General features: G+C 40.1%; 1 protein-coding gene across 1 annotated transcript in view; it reads right to left on the reverse strand.

Moving 5' to 3' along the window:
* The window catches only part of LOC115224416 (tRNase Z TRZ2, chloroplastic), a 14,932-nt gene extending 1,400 nt beyond the window's left edge, over positions 1 to 13,532 (reverse strand). The window contains exons 1-2 of the mRNA XM_029795314.2: positions 12,388 to 13,532; positions 7,767 to 7,974 (exon numbers count right to left, since the gene is read on the reverse strand). Of these exons, the coding sequence (XP_029651174.1) occupies positions 7,767 to 7,974; positions 12,388 to 12,857 (678 nt within the window). The 5' untranslated portion in view covers positions 12,858 to 13,532. The remainder of the gene's footprint in view (positions 1 to 7,766; positions 7,975 to 12,387) is intronic.
* Positions 13,533 to 22,650: the final 9,118 nt, after the last annotated feature.

Consider the following 22,650-nt stretch of genomic DNA (forward strand, 5'->3'; position numbering starts at 1 on the left):
TGAGTCTTCGAGAATCCCCTTCCCACTGTGAAGAAAACAAGCTGGAACTATTTGTCTTTTATTTGTTCCAGTCATTGGACCATGACCATGCTGGAGCAATGCCTTAAGGAATTGTCCCCGTCTGACACTTGTATCAATCTCTTTGCTGAACTGCTAGGCTATGGTGACATAAACAAACCAACACTTGTCCTCATGTGAGGGAGGGGACAAACATACACACACACATACACTGTGGGGTTCCACACAGTTTCTGTCAACCAAATTCCCTGACAAGACATTGGTCAGCCCAGGACCATAGGAGTCACATGTCCAAGGTGTTGCACAGTGGAACTGAACTCGAAACCACACAGCCATGCCCATGCCTACAAATCTATAGAAACAAAAACCCCACCCCAATCGCACGTATGCTAGCCTCAACATCACTATTTTAAGACCTCCTCACCCCCAACTCTCATTCTTGCAGGAGTTGGTTGGACAAGATTTTTCCAGAAACTCATAAGAACTTGTTGTGATTTCTTTCTTGATGGTCAGCATTCGGAGCTCAGCCTTTATCAGTTCTTTCCCTGTCGGCCTCTTCTACAAGTTCCTTGTCCCACTTTAATCATTTGCCATTTCTTCATCCCAGCTGCCATCTCTCATTCGCAGAACAGCTCGGCAGCAACAAAGGCTTATTTCTCTCTTGTGCGATTGACTCTTATGTCTAATTTATTTGTCTGTCTCATTGTGAGTGAGTGGGTGGGTGAGTGGGTGGGTGAGTGAGTACGTGCATGTATGCGTGAGTGAGTGAGTGAGTGAGTGAGTGAGTGAGTGGGTGGGTGGGTGAGTGAGTGAGTGAGTGTGTTTGTGAGTGAGTGTGTGCGTGAGTGAGTGAGTGGGTGGGTGGGTGAGTGAGTGAGTGAGTGAGTGAGTGGTGGGTGGGTGGGTGAGTGAGTGAGTGGGTGGGTGAGTGAGTTGAGTGAGTGAGTGTGTGCGTGAGTGAGTGATGAGTGGGTGGGTGAGTGAGTGAGTGAGTGAGTGAGTGAGTGATGAGTGAGTGAGTGAGTGAGTGGGTGGGTGGTGGGTGAGTGAGTGAGTGAGTGAGTGGTTTTGTGAGTGAGTGTGTGCGTGAGTGAGTGAGTGGGGTGGGTTGGGTGAGTGGTGGTGAGTGATGAGTGAGTGAGTGGGTGGGTGGGTGGGTGAGTGAGTGAGTGGGGGGTGAGTGAGTGAGTGTGTTTGTGAGTGAGTGTGTGCGTGAGTGAGTGAGTGGGTGGGTGGTGTGAGTGAGTGAGTGAGTGAGTGAGTGGAGTGAGTGGGTGGGTGGGTGGGTGAGTGAGTGAGTGGTGGGTGAGTGAGTGAGTGTGTTTGTGAGTGAGTGTGTGCGTGAGTGAGTGAGTGGGTGGGTGGTGAGTGAGTGAGTGAGTGAGTGAGTGAGTGGGTGGGTGGGTGGGTGAGTGAGTGAGTGGGTGGGTGAGTGAGTGAGTGAGTGAGTGAGTGTGTGCGTGAGTGTGTGCGTGAGTGAGTGAGTGAGTGAGTGGGTGGGTGGGTGGGTGAGTGAGTGAGTGAGTGGTTGGGTGGGTGGGTGAGTGAGTGATGTGTGGCGTGAGTGAGTGAGTGAGTGGGTGGTGGGTGGTGAGTGAGTGAGTGAGTGAGTGAGTGAGTGAGTGGGTGGTGGGTGGGTGAGTGAGTGAGTGAGTGAGTGAGTGGGTGGGTGGGTGGGTGGGTGAGTGAGTGAGTGAGTGAGTGGGTGGGTGGGTGGGTGGGTGAGTGAGTGAGTGGGTGCGTGAGTGAGTGAGTGGGTGGGTGGGTGGGTGGGTGAGTGAGTGAGTGAGTGAGTGAGTGAGTGCGTGCGTGCGTGCGTGCGTGCGTGCGTGAGTGCGCGAGTGAGTGAGTGAGTGAGTGAGTGTGTTTGTGTGTGTGTGTGTTTGTGTGTTTGAAGTATGATTTCCGCTCTTGAAAATCCCGACAGATTTGGTAATTGATAATTTCTTCATGTTACCAGCTGTTATGTCAACAAGAGATTTTGTGAGTAACCCACTTAGAGTGAATTAACCCCATTCACCAGACAACATCCAGAGTCTTTCATAAACATTTCATTAATAATAATAATCATTAGTGTTAGCAAATGATAACAAGAATTTATGAAGCTGGATAATATGAAATGCTCAGAGTCGTCTCCTTTGCAAAACTTCACTATTTTTCCTAATTCCACATGTTTCAATACGGCTGTAACATGTAGAAATATTCCAGTCTACCGTTAGATTATTTAAAAATGTAACCAACAGCCTTTTATAACTGTCTGTTGTTTTGTGTGAAGGTACAAACGTGTTGTTAAGACATTTCCTTAGCAACTACATTGTTCTGAGTTTCTGGATTCAACCCCATTGCTTGGGTCCTTGGACAAGGGGCTTCTACAGCCTCAGGTCAATCAGTTCATTGTGAGAGAGAAAGTGCACAGGAGCCTTTCATTCCTTCTTTGGTCAGGGAGGTGGTAGAGGCTGGGGTTTTAGGGCCGGATGCTCTTCCTGTCACCAAACCTTATCTGTTTTCAAAATAAGGGACTTTCTTCTACTCCAGAGGAATTCAAATGTGCACAGCTGGAGGGTGATTTGTTGAACAGGAAATGTCAACAAACATCACCAGTTGCAACTCAACCTCAAATGGTGGCGCCACTACTTGTAATTGATTCACAAACATTTATATATATCATCATCATCATCATCATCATTTTAATGTCCACTTTTCCCTTGGTTGGTTGGAATGTGCTGAGGGAGATCTTCTTTGGTCAGATATTGTTCCTGTCACCAGCTCCACTTGTTTCCGAGTAAGGCAATATCTCCCCCATGGTCAGACATGTTCTCACAAAAGGTTCGAAATGAATTACACTTTTATGATGTTGATGCTTGTTTATAACTGTTATGCTATGTCAAGACAAGGAAACAGAAACAAACAAACACACACACATCGTATATGGAAGGCTTCTTTCAGTTTCCATCGACCAATTCCACTCACAAGGCTTTGGTTGACCTGAAATTATAGAAGATACTTACCCATGGCACTGTGCAGTGAGACTGAACTGCAAGCCATGGGGTTGGGAAGCAAACTAATTAACCACACAGCCACAAGCGAGTGTGTGTGTGTGTGTTTATATCCCAGTATTGGATGTCAATGACTTAGCCATTTTATAGAGATCAATAAAATATATACTGGAGTCAATATCATTCACTACAAAAAAAAAAAAGGAAAAAAAAATCTTTAAAGGTTGTGCTCCAGAATGGCCAAAGTCCAATGAAAGAAACCAGTCAGAAAATATAATACTGTTTTCTGGCTGTTCTAAAGGATTTACAGTCAAAGGGGTTTCACCCATGACCATCCCAACTTTTGACAACATTAAATAATATGGCCTTTATTCTTTAAGATGGAAATTTATCTGTTTCGAATATTTAAGTTGGAAATAGGGGAACAGCAAAATGGTTTTACTTGTTCTGTAGAACTTATCCTTTGTTCCTTCTTTCAATTACATCTGTCATGGCAGCAAGCGTTTTATTGGCGGCATGATCTTGGGGCTGGATGCTCTATCACCAAAGCTTCCTCTTTTTTCAAGTAAGGGTCTCTTTATACTTAGATTTTTGTATCTGGCTTGCAAAAGATTCTTTAAGTGAATTTGTGTGTTGTAACAAATTTTGTTGTGGCTAAAGAGAGTCATTATACCAACATTATTAGCACACACACTCGTTCAATTCCACTCGTTTCTCATTAGTCAATTGGTTAAATATCTAACAGATTGTTTAATTTGCTCTGTTTTTGTTTGTCAAAGTTCTTTCCTTGCTACTTGCAACCTTTTCAATGACTGTTTGACTTCGTCCGTTCTCGAGGCCCCGTTTGTCTGTCTGTCTGTCTGTTATTGAAAAGATTGCAAAGAGCAACAAAAAAGCAGCGACAAACAAAATCAAATTAAACAATTAATTAGTTAAAATAAGCAGTTTACCTCATAGGACCAGGAGGGGTGGTCGCAGGTGGATTGGTATCATAAGGATTTAAGCAGTGAAGTTGTCAGACGAAATGCTTTGCAGTTGTAGTTATTCTTTTACTTGCTTTGGTCATTGGACTGCGGCCATACTAGAGCACCACCTTTAGTCGGACAAATTGACCTGAGGACTTATTCTTTGTAAGCCTTGTACTTATTCTATTGGTCTCTTTTGCTGAACCACTAAGTTACGAGGACGAAAACACACCGACATTGGCTGTCAAGCGATGGTGGAGGGAACAAACACAAACACACAAATACATACATAGAGACATACAAACACACGCACACACACACACACACACACATATATATATATACGACAGGCTTCTTTCAGTTTCTATCTACCAAATCCACTTACAAGGCTTTGGTCGTCCCAAGGGTATAGTAGAAGACACTTGCCCAAAGTGCCAGGCAGTGGGATTGAACTCCTAATGTTTCATTAGTTCAAATTTGACTGAAACCAACTTTGTTTTTCTTCTTTCTGGGGTTGATATCCAGAAGAATTGCTTTTTTCATGAATTCTTAAAGAATCTCTTCATGGAAGATAAGATGATACACTGTACTGAAGTGGATTAACTAATCCAGTAAAAGACAAGGAGATGATACAGAATACAATAATGGATCAAGCAAGCTTTCATTAAACCTTGAGCATTGAAACTAGCCATCTCTGGCTCAAATATTCTACCTGTTTTATCTTAAAACTGGCTAGATCCTGCCTCTCATACCTAGCCTACAATGTTATTTTAAAAATAAACAATCACATCATTGAAATCTTGAAGTTACAACATAATGCCTGATTCCTTGAAAACAATGTGAATAAATAATCATTAAATTTGAAATCTGAATGCTAAAGAGTTAATTATTGATACAAGTCCACAAGGTTTTGGTGAAGGGTTCAATGCTTTACTTCAGCCAATGTTGGTGGAATCTTTCAGAAAGCCTCATTAAAACAAACTTCCTGAAATATGAGGCTGCTGTTATTAGAAACACACCAACAGCAACTGCAGAGCAAGGGAAATAAATCAGAAGAAAACCAAAACCATTTTCCACCTGATTTCTTTTTGTTTTTTAAGATTTATCTCTTTTTGTTGGTGGCCGATATAAGGATTAGTTTCATTCTGGTTGGATTTTAAAGGAAAGGATATAATACGAGATGGCACAAGTGTGGTTGTGGGGTTAAGAAGTTTTGTTTGTAAAACTATGTCATCTTGGGTTCATTCTCACTACATGACAGACAGCTTGGGCAAGTGTCATTTACTACAGCTCTCACAGAGACAGAAACTGAAAGAAGCCCATTTTATAGATATATACATATATATATATATATATATTGATAGAAATGGCAAGACAACAAAAGAATGAAAGAGACCTCGATATTATGTAAATAGAGGAATTTATCTGTAAATGTAATATGTGACAATTATTTGGTAGCCATGATAAGACTCCGAGTTTCAGATGCCGAGGTGGAAATCCTCGCCGCCATCTCTTCAGTTATTCGCCCAGCAAAAAAGTTTTTTCATACCATTTTTTCCGATGGCCAGATAACTGAATAGTTGGTGGCATGGATTTCCACCTCGGCATCTGAAACTCAGAGTTTTATCTTGGCTACCGAATAATTGTTACATTTACATATATATATATATATATATATATATATATATATATAATGGCGGTGCCCCAGCATGGCCACAGCTCATAAGCTGAAACTAGAATCAATCAATCATATATATATATAATATATATATATATATATATAAAATATATGTGTGTGTGTGTGTATATATATATATATATATATATATGTATATATCTGTTTAGTGCTGTCAGCAAAAAAGAATACTCCATACGACAACAAATAATAATATATTTTGATCAAGTCAGTCTCTGGCTGCTCTGAATTTCATTTGAGAGTCCACAGGGATTTCAGGTAAATTGCGATTAATAACATCTCCAAGTAAGTCATAATTTGCCAGGAGATCCTGAGCACCGACAAATGAAATTCAGAGTAGCAAGAGACCGAGTCAACCAAAATAGTGTGTGTGTGTGTGTATGTCTGTGAGTGTGTGTGTGTATGAGTGTATGTGTGTGTGTGTGTGTACGCTTGTCAAAACATCATGTAATGGTTGTAAATGAGTATCAACGTCATACAAACAGTGTTGTTTGCTTCCTGTCGTCATTGGCAACAGGAAGGGCATCCAGCTGTAGAAAACCCGTCTCATCAAATTCTGCCTGACCCATGCTGGGATGATGACAATGATGATGATGGCATGGATGTCTCCAGCCTTTGCTTCGGTTGTTTATATTTTCTAGAAAACACAAAGCTGGAGATTCCCAACCCTTTGCGTGGAATATAATCTAAGTTATGGCGAATAGCTTTTACAATTTCTCTCTCATCTTAACAGAAATATTTCATTTCGGCCAGAAACCTTTCTTTAAAACCTTCTACTCAGACTCTGACCCCTCTTCATTGCTTCCTCAGTCTCACGTACTTTACTATGATGCCTACGTCTACTTTCAGCAACTTCAAATTAACAGGTTTCATATACATGCTGTCAATAAACTCACCTCAACAGACAACTTTACCCAACACCAATGCTCTTCCTCCCCATCTTTGCAGCAACCTCATATAAATGCCTGCAAATACGACACAGCATCATATGAATTCTTGCACGTTGACAAAGTGAGGTTCCAGTTTTGCTAATAAAATTCTTTTTGCAATCGTGGCATTATATTAGATTCTGTGTTTTACAGTTCACGTTTACATTTCTTTGGAAGGAGAATCCACTTTTAAATTTTAGAAGAACTGGGATCCAAATCTTAAAAATTGTTCTTACTGCATCTATGCACGTCTCTCGTCTCCACAGTCTTTCACAGAGAATTCAGAATTTTGATGGGAATTTTGCAAAAAATTTGATGAAACCTATAGCTAAGCAGCCTAATAGCTAATCACTCAGTGGCTAAAAGCAATTGATAAAATCACTGACCCCTTTTATGACATCAGACCAATCCTCCCAGAAAATATCTTTTTACTTCTTTATTTTTTTATTTTATTCTTTCTTCTCTAACCAAGCCTCTAACAATCTTTCGCATATTCACCACACACACACACACACACACACACACACACAGATTCAAAATGACAAAGAACATCTCAAATAACTACTCTCAAAACATCTTTTTCCAAAACTCAAGAAAACGAATCAAATTCTTGACTTTTTCAATCAACTCAAAAACATATAAAAAAGAAAAGTATTTAATAAACCACAACACGAGTCCCTGGAGGACATCAAAATACCCAAGAAAAAAGTATTTATCGAAATTTGATCATATATATATAATTGTGCACATGTGCATGTGTGCACGCGCGTGTGTGTATGCATGTGTGCACGCGCGTGTGTGTATGCATGTGTGCACACACGTATGTGTATGCATGTGTGCACGCGCGTGTGTGTGTGCGTGTGCATGTGTGTGTGCTTGTTTGTGTTATTCTAGTCTTGACATCATGTGATGATCAGAAATGAACTTCATCGTCCCTCAAACGGGGTGGTCAGTTTCTAATGTTCCACACATAAATGTCTGGCCTTGCTTAAAATCAGGCGAGGTGAGGCAATGGACGGCCATAGAAAAGCTCTCTGCAAATTCTGTCGGACCCATGCCAGCATAGAAAAGTTGACATGAAAAGGATGAGGATGATTGTGTTTGATCAGGGCCAACCTAGGGCCAAAAAGAAACAAAAGCAGTGACCACAACAGTGTCTTACCTGTACACTATTGCCCAGCTCTATTGGTTGAATGTCCAGCTGCTTCAGAACAGGTGGTGTGTTGGACAAAGAATACATCTGTTCTCCAATCTGTTTCAAGGGAGCAACAAGGTGTGGAGGGACGTAGTAGGTGGCCGGTGTCCAGTTGTACAAATTCCTTTTAGTTGCATGCTGGAACAGTGCTGACACATGGTCTAAATGTCCATGGCTATCAGAAGGATTGGCGGCAACCAAAAACGAAAAAAAAGAACAAAAAAGGAAAAGAAAAGGAGAAAATAAATTAATCATTTATTAAAATGTGAGCAAGTGCATGCATGTGTGTGCATATCCTTTCCCAAGTGCAGAGAAGGGGAGCACGGTACAGTTTAGTCTGGCCCCTGTAGATGTGTGTTCTAGAGATGATAATTGATCAAAGCCCCACTGAAAGTGAGATGCCCTCACCTCAAGGGGAGATGTGAAGATGTTGCAATCAATACATAACCTGAGAAGAGCTATAAGTACAGCAACCATCACCCAGCCTCCCACTTATATACTTCCAAGTCAGCAGCCAACCATCTTTCTTCCTCTCCATTCCTTGATTCTGCTCCACCACTTTCAGAGGCATTGGAAAGGAACCAAACTGACAAACTACTTGCTTTGAATTACAAGGACTCAGGATTATTTGTTCAAGTTGGGCTTCCATAGTGTGAAACTGATAAAAGATACATTTCTCCAGGATAAGAAGCTAGTTTTTTGGTAAGAACTGAACTCAGCAATAAAGTCCAATAAACGAATCCCTAATTTCCACCTTTCATGTCTTATATTCTCTTTGGTATCTAACTAAAGCTATGTGGACTTGACCGTTGACAATAAACTGTTTTTCCCACAGTGTAGTGTCACTGGCGGCAGTTGAACTGCTGACGTCTCACAATTTCACTCCTTCCCATCCTTACCAGTACTTAACTCTGTGTGTGTGTGTGTATGTGTGTGTGTGTGTGTGTGTGTGTGTGTGTGTGTGTGTGTGTGTGTGTATGTACACACAAAGAGCAATGGCTTTCAGAAGAGTACAAATAGGCTCACAGGGATGGACACTGAGGAACAAGGTCTATTGTTAAATATTTAAATACAGTCCATAATGCTAAATACCAACACAGTAATGTACTAAGCAAACACCAACTCCTTTTAGTTTGGGATTTTTACCATCCACATCCTTGTTATAATAATAATAATGATGATGATGATGATGATCTTTCTTTAGTTAACCAATCACTGCGTACAAACATCATTAAGGCTGAAGTAGACAAATCCGCAAGAGTGCAAAGTGCATAGTTTGTAAGGAGAAAGGGGAATCCATTATGCACATAATAAGGTCATGCAGTCCTTTGGTACAGAGGAATATAGACTCAGACCTGACTGTGTAGGCAAGGCACTACAATGGGACATATTAGTGCAAAGGGGATTTAAAGTGGGAAGAAAATGGTAAGAACATCAACCAGAAAGTGTAATAGAGAAGGACCCGTGTAAGGTTTTATGGGATTTTAATGCACAGACTGATTGCAAAATCCATGCCAGGTGACCAGATATTATGGTTCTGCACAAGTGGGAAAAAAGAGTGCCTCATCATAGATATGGCTATATCTGTGGACATGAATGTAGCAGTGAAAGAAGAGGAAAGAAAGATTTGGCAAAGGAAATACAATGACTAAGAAGGATTTCTACAAAGGTAATCCCACTTGTTATAGGTGTCCTACATACCGTCACCAACAGACTTAACAGTTCACTTATTGAGTTTGATGTAACTACAAGTGTTGCATTAATTCAGAAATGTGCTCTATTGGGAACAGCAAGGATTGTAAGAAAGGCCCTTAATATCTAAGAAAACTGGTTGTGACCCAGTATCATGAATGTTGATTCTGAATGTAAAAGATTCATACACACCATAAATAATAATAATAATAATCGTCTCTACTCTAGGCACAAGACCTGAAATTTGGGGGGAGGGAGCTAGACAATTAGACTGACCCCAGTATGCAACTGGTATTTTTTTATTGACCCCCAAAAGAATGCAAAGCAAAATTGACCTTGGAGGAATTTGAAATGCCGCTAAGAATTTTGTCTGGGGTGCTAACATTTCTGCCAGCTTTCCACCTTTAATATTAATAATGACCATCCAAACTAAAAAAAATGGATCAAGGTGAACTGTCCAGACATAACAATAAAAGAGTGGAAGAGAAAAACATGCAGTCTGATGTGACCCTGCAATTGCTTCTGATGAAAATATTAGCCAGAAAGAGACAGAGAAATTGTCCAAATTCAAGGCTCTTAGAATTGAAATATTCAAGATGTGGGGTAGACGGTGGAAAGAATAGCAGCAGTAATTGGGGCATTAAGTGTGATTAGAAATAATATGAAAGGAAATATGGAAGCCATACCAGGGCTCCAACACTACACACTGCCCCCCACAAAAATCACTCTGCTAGGAACAGCTTATATCTTGTGCAAGGTAGCATCAACTCAATAGAATAACTCAAATAGAACAATCTTCACACACAACACACACCCGGCACAACAAGCACCTAATGATCTAGAACAGCAGAAGCTCATGCAACATATAGTATACAAGATGAAGACTCGTTAAGGTAATGCACCTGACATTACACACACACACACACAGAGAACAAACACTAACGAACCAAGAACCTCAACCTCCAAAACAAAACAAACTGATGCAGCAAACCAACAAGAGGAGTCTTGACTGTTCCAGACGCCACAAAAGTACGAACCCAATGGCACACACACCTCAGGAACATGGAGGCACACCAGGATAAAACTCACATGAAACTATCCAAGTAAAACTTATGAAAATAATAATAATAATAATGATGATGATGATTTCAAATTTCAGCAAAAGACCAGCAGTTTTGGTGGAGGGGACCAGTCAATTATATCAACCCCAGTACTTAACTGGTACTTATTTTATCGACCCCCAAAAGGATGAAAAGCAAAGTCAACCTCAACAGAATTTGAACTCAGAATGCAAAGACAGACAAAACACCACAAGGCATTTTGTCCGGTAACAATTCTGTCAGCTCCCTGTCTTCAATAATAATAATAATCCTTTCTACAATAAGCACAAAGCCTGAAATTTGGGGGGAGGGGACTAATCAAATACATCGACCCCAGTGTTTCACTGGTACTTAATTTATTGAACTCTTCTCTGTTCGAGAACAGGCTTAAAGTATTCTCCATTATAGCGCCAAGAGGAGCACAGAACATTGTCCATTCTAATTTTATGCCTGAATAACATCAAACATTGTTTATTCTTAAGAAACATAAACTGAAAGCCATACAAGCAATGGAGTGTGGAACGGTTCTTGCAGAGCAGAAAGGAGTTTTACAATTTTACAAATTATTTTTGGATTAAAAAAAAAAACTAACGATAATAAGCCATGTTGTTTTGTCTTATATTACAAGTGTTCTTTTCTACTCTAGGCACAAGGCCCGAAATTTTTGGGGAGGAGGCCAGTCAATTAGATCGACCCCAGTACACAACTGGTACTTAATTTATTGACCCCGAGAGTATGGAAGGCAAAGTCAACCTCAGCAGAATTTGAACTCAGAACATATATATTTTTTTACTACCCACAAGGGGCTAAACATAGAGGGGACAAACAAGGACAGACAAACGGATTAAGTCGATTACATCGACCCCAGGACGCAACTGGTACTTTATTTATCGACCCTGAAAGGATGAAGGGCAAAGTCGACCTAGGCGGAATTTGAACACAGATCATATAGACAGACGAAACACCACTAAGCATTTCGCCCAGCGTGCTAATGTTTCTGCCAGCTCACCACCTTCTTCTATTACAAGTCTTGTCACATCTTGGATGTCATATGAGAATATTAAACAGACCCCAGTACATGAGTGGTATTCCATTGACTAACATTTGCAGACAAAAAAGCAAAGCTGACTTCAGCTGGAATTGTATTTGGAATATGAAGAACTGGAATTCAATGCTGCTGCCATTTTGATCATATCCTGACAATGTTAGATTTTTATTTTAGGATGATTAAAAATTAGAACCAATTCAGTCGACCATATCCCTCACCTATATGTGTGACCTTAATCATATAACATACAATTATTATTATTGACCATTTGCATGGGATTCCGTGCATGTACATATTACATATATTTGTTTCTTCGCAAAGCAGTCTTATCTTAATGAATCATTATCTTTTACTCGTCTAATGAGGGAGCGTCTCAGTATTTGTCTGACCTGCTTAAATGTAAAGGAGAATGACATTACACTCCCGTCCTTTCTTTGAAGTAGGCATCAAGTGTTTCACGGCTTACATTTTAGTGTAACACATTAAAGACGGGCACGGCTGGATAACACTAACCACTTTGTTCGTTCTGCTGTCGCCTGCGTCATGTGTTCAGCAACAACAAGCGATAAACATTATACACACCGGTTGTGAACGTTGTATCAACATTCAAAACGATGACAACAACAACAATGATGATGATGATGATGATGATGATGATGGTGGTGGTGGTGGTGGCGGTGGCAATGATGGTATTAGCGAATTTTACATTAACAGCGATGAAAACTATGGCAAACTTGAAAACACCCACCTTATGAAAACATGTTTACATCGAACACTCGCTCGGGTGGCGTAACCGATATCAAACGCAACAGACAGACTTTTGTCTTCGATCGTCTGCACCACGACACTTGTTTCCACGCCTGAGAGGGACCAGGCGTGGACCTGGTATTTACCGCAGGGCATCCAGTCTTTCCGAAGCTTCGATATTGAAGTACATGCAGAGCTTTTGACCTTCGCAACATTGTTGTTCCGCTTGTCTGAGGTAGAGTTGTGATAACAGCTGCTGCAAATCTTCATAATACCATGAATATCAAGTGTCTTTTTGCACCCAACAACCGGACTGGGGACATCTTGGCAAGGTCTTAACAGTGAAAGACGTCTAACGGAGAAGAAAGATCGAGTCGAACGGTTTACACCGGCAGAGCGAAAAAGCAGCTGAAAATCACAGAAACATCGTAGAGTGAGGGTCACGGTAGGGGTGACACACCGTAAAGACATTGTAGCTAAATTTTAAATAAAATATATTTGTGTGTGCGTGTATTCATACACATATATAAATGTATTCTGAGTCTGTCTTTGAATTGAAAAAATAATAAAATACAAACGAGAGATAATGACAAATGCAAATCAGTTGAGAATTAACATAAATTCGACGATATTTATAAATTATTAGCCTAGGTTTTTTTTCTTTTTTTGATAAGATGTGTAATTGAGTTTGATGGGAAATTTACTTTCGGTCGAATGAAAGTCTTTCGGAAGTAAATTATATATAAAACCACACAGGCTTATATGATGCAATACGTGTATTTATGTGGTATAGTGCAAAGCACTTACGGACAGTGAACATCTATATTAATATGTATGTACGTGTGTGTGTTGAGAATAAGTTTGTTAGCAAATCGTTAATTAAAGGTAAAAATGAACAAAGCAAAAATTCCGATCAAATCTGCGAAAATTCCTTAATGAATATTTCGTCGCTACTTGTCCATAACGAGAGCTGAATAAGGGGTGAATTCGATGAGTGAATGATTCGTTCAGTGCAGGGGTAAGATCGATAGAAAAGGTTTGAAGCAGCGAAAGTTTGTGAGAGGAATCCAGTGGCGAAAAGGCTTGGCATGCTTGTCTCCATTGTGCTCAAGGGAGATCACTCTGAATAGCATTGTTACGTAAACGTTACGAAAGAGGAGCCGAGGGTGTGAATGGGTGGGGTGTGGCAGCAGCAGCAGCGGCGCAGATGGATTTCGCCTTTGGTTGGGATGAGACAAGGGTGGATGTTTACGAAGGAGTTTGCTAAATCACGCTTGTTACACATGTTAGGACATGTCAACGAAACAAGCAGCCAGGAAAAGCAGACAAAAAAGGGGGAAAAAAAAGACAAAAAAATAGTGCATGTATGCCTGTACACACACACGCATATTTTATATACATACGTGCATACATGCATACATAATGTGTGTGTGTGTGTAAATATTATGCATGTGTATATAAAATTATTGTTTTAGCCACTTAAATGCGGCCATGCTAGAGCATCGTCTTAAATGGTTTACTCGAACAAATCGACCCCAGAATAATTATTTCTAAAATCTGGCAATTATTATATTAGTGTCTTGGGCCGAACCGCTAAGTTACGTAAACAAACCAACAGCAGTTATCATGCAGTAGGAGGCGGGGATAATCACGGAGACACGCTCACACACACACATACACATACATACATACATACACGCACATACATGCATGCATACATACATACATACATACATACATACATACACACACACACATACATACATACATACATACATACATACATACACATACATGCATGCATACATACATACATACATACACACACATACATACATACATACATACATACATACATACATACATGCATGCATACATACATACATACATACATACATACATGCATGCATGCATGCATGCATACATACATACGTGCACGCACGCACGCACGCACACATACATACATACATACATACACACATACACACATACATACATACACACACACACACACACACACACACACACACATACATACATACATACATACATACATACATACATACATACATACATACACAGACATGCATGCATATGTGTATGTACGTGCTTGTATGTTTGTGTATATGTATGTATTTAATATCAGTTTCAGTCAGTGGAGGTTGGCCAAACTGGATTGCCGTTTTTAAGTGTTTGATTACACCGACCTCATACCGTCTTTATTTTATCATCAATACTTGTTGAATCGCTAAGTTACGCTTTTTGGCAGAAAGCTGTTTCTTACATAAACATGGACAAAAACGCACGCACACACACACACACACACACACACTAGCACACACACACACACACACACAACACTAGCACACACACACACACACACACACTAGCACACACACACACACACTAGCACACACACACACACTAGCACCACACACACACACACACACACACTAGCACACACACACACACTAGCACACACACACACACACACATACACACTCACACACACATGCATGACCACAATACAAACAAGATCATTAATTTTGTTAATAGTGATGGTAGTGATGTTAGTGATGGTAGTGGCGGTGTAAGAACGCGAGTGCACGCGCGCACAATGGGCTTTCGTTTTATCCCTATTTTGATGTAGGCGTGGCTGGGTGGTAAGAAGTTTGCTCCCCAACCATATAGTACTGGGTTCAGTCTCACAGCATGGCATTTTGGGTAAGTGCCTTCTACTATAGCGCTGGGCTGACCAAAGCCTTGTGAGTGAATTTGGTAAATAGAAACTGAAAGAAGCCCATATATATATATATGTGTGTGTGTGTGTGTGTGTGTATATATATATATATATATATATATATATATTATAATTTTAAATTAATAATAGAAGGGTAAAATTTATTAATCAAATTGATTAATTAATTAATCATTTTACCAAGTAGATCGGTATGTTAAAATAACCTTTATAAGTAAAATTATCCACATAATTATAATTAGGGTTCAGCTAATTGCTTCACCACATACCGAATTTAGAAATAGGAGTTAAAATTCCTTTTCTGCTACTATAAGAATCTCTGTGACGGTAAACATATTTTTTTACGAAGGCAAAGAGAAAAACAATGAATCACATGACCAGGATTAACTATATACGCGTTTTGAGATTAAAGTAATTTAAATTTCGTGTTGATTCATTGTTTTTCTCTTTGCCTTCGTAAAAAAGTATGTTTACCGTCATGGAGATTCTTATAGTACCAGAAAAGGAATTTAAACTCCTATTTCTAAATTCGGTATGTGGCGAAGCAATTAGCTGAACCTTAATTATAATTATATATATATATATGGGTGGGGGGGTCTTTTTACCCACCACCCTACTGCTTAACAACTGGTGTTGATTTCTTTACATTCCTGTAATCTTGCTGTTCAGTGAAACAGAGGCAAAGCCAACTGATAGAATAAGTAAGAGGCTTTTAAAAAAATGCACTGGGGTTGATACATTCAACTAAAATTTTTCAAGGCAGGGCTCCAGCATGGGCGTTGTCTAATAACTGAAAAAGATACAAAGATATACCTACCTACCTACATACATACATATATACATCATCTTCATTTAACATCCATTGTCCATGTTGGCATGGGTTGGACAGTTTGACCAGGGCTGGCAAGTTGGAAGGCTGCACCAGACTCCAGTCTGATTTGGCATGGTTTCTATGGCTGAATGCCCTTCCTAATGCCAACCACTCTGAGAGTGTAATGGGTGCTTTTACATGTCGTCAACACGGGTGCCAGTTGGGTGACTCCGGTATCTGCCACAACTACGATTTCACTTGGTTTGATGGGTCTTCCTTCTCAACCACAGCATATTGCCAAAGGTCTCAGTCAGTTGTTATTGCCTCCATGAGGCCAAGCACCTAAAAGGTACTTTCAACATGCCACTGGTATGGGAGCTGGTTACATAACACTGACATCAGCCACATTGCCTCTATGAGGGCATGGATGCCAGTTATATGACACTGAAATATATATATATATATATATATATATATATATATACTAGTAGTATTGCCCGGCTCGTGTGCTCGTGCGTGCATAGAACGCACGAATTAAGCTAAACTTGGATGAAGTTAATCAAAATTCAATTATTTTGGTTTTAAAATCAAGCATTTAATGCCCTCTATTTTTGCGCTTATGTGTTCCATTTCCTCAATAGGAAGTACCTAGAAGCGTTTCATAAATTTTTGTTGATCAAATAATTGCATTGTTGAATTATTCTTTTAGATCAGTATTTCTCAACGGGGATTTCAGGGAGTCGCTGGCAATGTATCGTGATGATCAAAAATCCGGCCTGCTAAAATTTGGTTAAAGTGATTCAAACTGCAGACTCAACGCAAAATGGTCACATTTAATTCAAAGCGTTAAAAATGTTATGAAAACAATTGGTATGTGTTCACAAAGTCCAAACGATTAATACGAAAAAACCCTCCAGGATACATCCTGAAAATTCATTTCTTTGCCGAATTTCTACAATGTTTACGGTGATTCATTTTTATATCTTGATTTTTTATTTTTCATGCAATTTACGCATGCTTGCACGCGTGGTGAACACAGTTCACGTCAAACAGCTGACTGAGTAAAGCTCACTATTCAATGCATGAGATAAGGCCTAAACAAACACATTATCGATTTTTGCACTTGCGAGATGGATTTCAGAACATAAATAGCGCAGTTCAATTTTCATTCGCCTAAACTTTAAGTTGAGTTTTATATATATATGTGTGTGTGTGTGTGTGTGTGTGTGTGTGTGTGTGTGTGTGTGTGTGTGTGTGTGTGTGTGTGAGTGTGTGTGTATATATATATATATATATATAAACCATCATGATCACTATCATTTAATATCCACTTTCCATGCTGGTATGGGTTGGACGGTTTGACAGGATTCAGCAAACCACAGGGCCATGTTGGGTTTCAATGTCAGATTCAGCATGGTTTCTACAACTGGATGCCTTTCCAAATGCCAACCAATTTACAGAGCATATTGGGTGCTATTTTTGTGTGACTTGCACTTGTGAGGTTGCCAGGTGCTTTGCAAAATAAAAAAAAGAACAGGAAAAAGAAAATGAAAAAAAGGCCTCAACTATTAAATTGATTATGTTTGAAGAGCGAAAGTGGAGGTGGAGGGCTTCATGCTGAATATTGAAAAGGTAAAATATGATAGAGGGGACAGGTACATGTGTCCTACTGTAAAGGGAGATACATGGATAACACTTGTAATATACAGGTGTGGGTTGAGAAGGAGACAAAAGGAAGGTGACTGGTGGAGTGCCAGAGCAAACGATTAAGGTAACGAAGGTGAGCATGAGAGAGGAAATGAGCTGTGGGTGATGGGAAGAGAAGAGAGGGTAGATGTTGAGATGGAGAGTAAGGGGCAAAAGATGGAGATGAATTTAGGAATGTGATGAGGGATGGAGAAGTGTGGAGGTGCAGGAGAAAGAAAATATTAGTACGGAGAGAGGAGAGGTGAGAGATGTAGAAATGACTCAGGAAGGAGAATAAACCAGAAAGCAGTGTGGGATGATAGGCAAAGTTTAGGAGCAGTGAAGAGGGAGAAATAGGAGTATGAAAGGGAGCTGGAGTATGTAGGGCATGGTGTTGTGTAACCAGCTCCCATACCAGTGGCATGTTGAAAGTACCTTTTAGGTGCTTGGCCTCAGAGAGGCAATAACAACTGACTGAGACCTTTGGCAATATGCTGTGCTTGAGAAGGAAGACCCATCAAACCAAGTGAAATCGTAGTTGTGGCAGATACCGGAGTCACCCAACTGGCACCCGTGTTGACGACATGTAAAAGCACCCATTACACTCTCAGAGTGGTTGGCATTAGGAAGGGCATCCAGCTGTAGATACAATGCCAAATCAGACTGGAGTCTGGCGCAACCTTCCAACTTGCCAGCCCTGGCCAGATTGCGATTCAGTGGTGCTATAGTCGTGTGGGGTCGTTTGAACTCTCTGTACGCTAGGAAGGTTAGAGCTGAAGTGGATGACAATATATTTCACTTGAGAAGGTAGCATCTGGTTAATGTCTGTTACCATCTTCCATTGTCTCATCGTGAGAAGTAAGTTTTATTTGCCTGTCGTGGTAATGAAATGAGAATGAGATGTAAGGGGACAATGTTTTTGAGATTCCGGTTCGAACGTAAGGCAGGTCTGACAGGGTTCCCGACACTTATTAGTAGCAGTGGTAGAGTGTTTATGACGAATATTTATGTATGCATGTATATATGTGAGGTGATAGTTTCACTATAATAGTGAAAGTTTAAATACTGAAAGTATTATCTCACATTGCAATAGAGATATTATTGTTTCACTTTTGACACGTAATACTGAAATAGTGTAAGAGATAAGAGATTGCTGTGGGCTCGCATTAGGCGAGAAGTTGAACATTGTTTTCGCCCATGACGTTCCACCGACCTTAAGTAAGGCATGTGTAAAATTTGAATGAAATCGGTTGGGTAGTTCTCAAGTTTTAGGGATTCACACAGACAGACAGACACATTTAAAACTGTATACAGCTATGGTACGACCACACTTGGAATTCGCATCATCAGTTTGGAACCCCTATCTTGCACAGAACATTGACCTCCTGGAATCTGTCCAGAGACGTGCAACCAAACGCATACCCTCCATCAGACACCTACCATATTCTGAGCGCCTTGTTTCCCTGGGCATGGATTCACTGAAGCTCCGGCGTTTGGCGACGGACTTGGTAAACACCCACAAAGTTATCAACCACCTCACCAACAACAACACTGAACACCTTTTTGATCTCCATGTGTCTAACACACGTGGACATGCCTACAAAGTCAGAAAACAATACAGCTCCCATGACTTTCGGAAACATTTTTTCACGCTCAGAGTTGCTGAAGCATGGAATAAACTGCCTGCGTCAGTTGTTGACTGCCATGACACTGCATCTTTTAAGGCCCTCATGCTTTCCGAAATCCGCCGAAACTACACCTGATTATATATACACTTTAGATGAGTTGTAGTGCACCTGAGCACTGTACACAATTATTATTATTATTATTATTATATATATATATATATACACACGTACATACACACATACATACATAACTTTGATAGGTTTCGGTCAGAATAGGCCCAGGCCATGTCTAACTTAATAGCACCCCCTGGTGAAGTCTATTAGTCACATATGGGGGCACCATGGCCCACTCTAGCAAAGAGGTATTATTGTTGGAGACATATCCGGCTGTAGGAGGTTGGTCTGGGATTTTCTGAAGAAATTTGCCCAATGAACATTTAAATTTTATGGGATCCGTTTCCGTTTTGACGTATTTTGGTATTAAAGAGAGCTGGACCGGTTGAAGTAAAGTAATTGTGACGTAATGTTGCTACATGTTCTGAGTTCGATTTTTGTGCTGAGCGGATAGCACGGGGGCCAAGTCTTGGATGGATTTTAAAACTGATGCCAACATCATTTGTGCAATATTGATGGAATATTTTCCACGTCACACAAATGATGTCACGCTCCAGGCGGCGTTGAAGAGAGCAGAGATTGAGTATTTTTAGCTGACCCCCAATAGCCAATGCCTCTCATGCCATCTGTCTTTCTTGTCATTGACCTCTGGAGTGCCTCCACTTTCATAATGAGTTGCTTCGCATGGGGGGACCACAGTGGGCAACAGTACTCAAGGTGGGGTCAGGCAAAAGTAGAGGAGGGAATGATGATGGTGTAGGCATCTCTAGACCGGAAAGTTCTCAGAATCCAGGAGCACATATTAGGGGCCAAGTCAACCTTGCTGTTTACGTGGGAACTCCAGCTTAGACTGTTATCAACAATTAATCCAAAGTCTCTGGTGTTGTTTGATGACATTAGGGAGTTGCCCGAGGGAAGAGCATATGGTAATTTCAGAGAATCCTCTTTTCCGAAGTGGGATCAAATCAAACTCATCTTCCTTTAAAAGCATATTGTTTTTTTTTCCGCCCATTGGACAATAGCAAACAGATCCAACAGGCTTCTTTCAGTTTCCATCTACCAAATCCACTCTCAAGGCTTTGGTTGACCCAAGGCTATAGGAGAAGACAGTTGTCTAAGGTCCACACAGTATATGTGTATGTGTGTGTGTTTCTGTTTTTGCAGATATTTATATGTAAATAACATCAGATGCATGACTTATTTGATTTCCCAAAAACAACAACACAAGGACATGGGACATGCAAAGTGTTAATTAGACGCTCAGAGAAGGAAAGAAAGGTGGTTTTACGTTTCAAGCAAAGCTCTTCTTCAGAAAGAAGAGACAGGGGAAAGTCCAAGAGAAAACGAAGACGGAGGGGAAAATATCACCAACAGTCCACATGTGGTTACATTTGGGAATAATATATATATATATATATATATATATAGTCTTTTACGATAACATGGTGGACCAGGTCAGTTTAAGCTACCCTACTACTATAATGTAAACTTTGTTGAATTTATAATATTCTGTGTGTGTATATATATATACAGATACAATACCAATATTTCACTGAACTTTTTAATAATTCCTTCTGGAAACTATCTTTAACATTTTCTTGAGAATGTATATATATGTTGTAATCTTTAGTGCCCAATATTTTAATGAACTTGTTATACTTTTTTATGTCCTTAACATGTCCTTGTTACCAAAGAATGTATATATGTATTGCAGTATTTTGTGACAACCAATAATTAACACAACCAAACTTTTACATGTTACTTTTGACAATCTTTTTCTCAAAAGTGAAACCAGTAAAGTAAATAAACATATTTTAAAATTGCATTTTCAAACCTTCTTTCATATATAATTCCACTTGTGTGGTACCTTACAACTCCACTTTGTCATATATATCTTTATATAATGGTCTTTTCTAGAATTTCCATTTATTAAATTCCATTCCAAAGATATTAGAAAGCAAGACTGTGAGAGAAAGTGCTTCCACAAAAGCTTCCGAAAAGCTCTACCTGCAACGATTTCATCTCAATCGAAGGAGAGGAGCTTTCTCCGTCCGGATTGCGGATCCGTGGAACAAGCTGCCAGACGAGATGGTGAAGATGCCGACGACCGCTTTGTTCAAAGCCTCCCTGGACCTCAAGTGGCCTGAACTCTTTACATGAACACCACCCTGTACTTAACTCCATGTCCCCCTACATGGCCTTGCTATTTGCTTTTGAGCCAAATTAACTAACTAACTAACTAACTAACTAAAGATGCTGCATGCTTGTTAAGCAAACTTCACAACCACAGAGTCTCTAGTGAATTCTTTCATTTTTTAAAAATTTTACTAAGCTGGCGTTTCACTCAGAATTCCAAATTTCCTCTTTTCTCTGATCCTGGGACTGAAATCAATTTCAAAAGAATTCAAATGTGGCAGTCATGGAACAGAAGAGATTCTGTAGCAGGGATTATATTTGTGACTGAGATAACATTTGGTGGTATAAAGTTGAAAATAGTGTGGAAAAGGCGCCTAGCTTGGCAGAAACATTAGCACGCCGGGTGAAATGCTTAGTGGTATTTCGTCTGCCACTACATTCTGAGTTCAAATTCCGCCGAGGTCGACTTTGCCTTTCATCTTTTCGAGGTCGATTAAATAAGTACCAGTTACGCACTGGGGTCGATATAATTGACTTAATCCGTTTGTCTGTCCTTTCTGTGTTTAGCTCCTTGTGGGTAGTAAAGAAATAGGTATAGTGTTGAAAACTCAATACTATGTAAATATTGTAGATAGAAGGGGTGGCAGGTGGTGGGGTGAGGAGTGAATCAATAGAATCGATTTGTATATAATCGATACAGGTGTGGCTGTTTGCTTAAGAAATGTGTTTCCTAACTATTGCTTCACAACGGTGTTGGTTCGTTTACTTCCCAGTAACTTTGTGGTTTGACCTGACAAGTGATAGAATAAAAACCAAACATAAACACTGGGTCTGATTTGTTTGGCTTCACTCTTCACGGTGATGCTCCAGCATGACTGCAGTCCAGTGACTAAAACAAGTCAAAGATAAAACCAGATCATGTCATGAGATCAGGCAGTTTTTTTTTTGTTCTTGCAATAAGACTGGCAACAGAAGCAAACCCTTCGACCACAGCAGCTCCTTCCAGTCTCGTGCGGAAGGGGTGAGTGTTGGCTTTATTCTCCTGTCTTCCTTCTGGGAATATTAACACAGATTTGCTGGGTATTGATTCTTGCTGCACTGACGGTACAGCACCGCTGTTTAGAGCATCTG

Source organism: Octopus sinensis, linkage group LG25 (genome assembly GCF_006345805.1).
Source record: "Octopus sinensis linkage group LG25, ASM634580v1, whole genome shotgun sequence".
In the NCBI taxonomy this organism is placed as follows: Eukaryota; Metazoa; Mollusca; class Cephalopoda; order Octopoda; family Octopodidae; genus Octopus; species Octopus sinensis.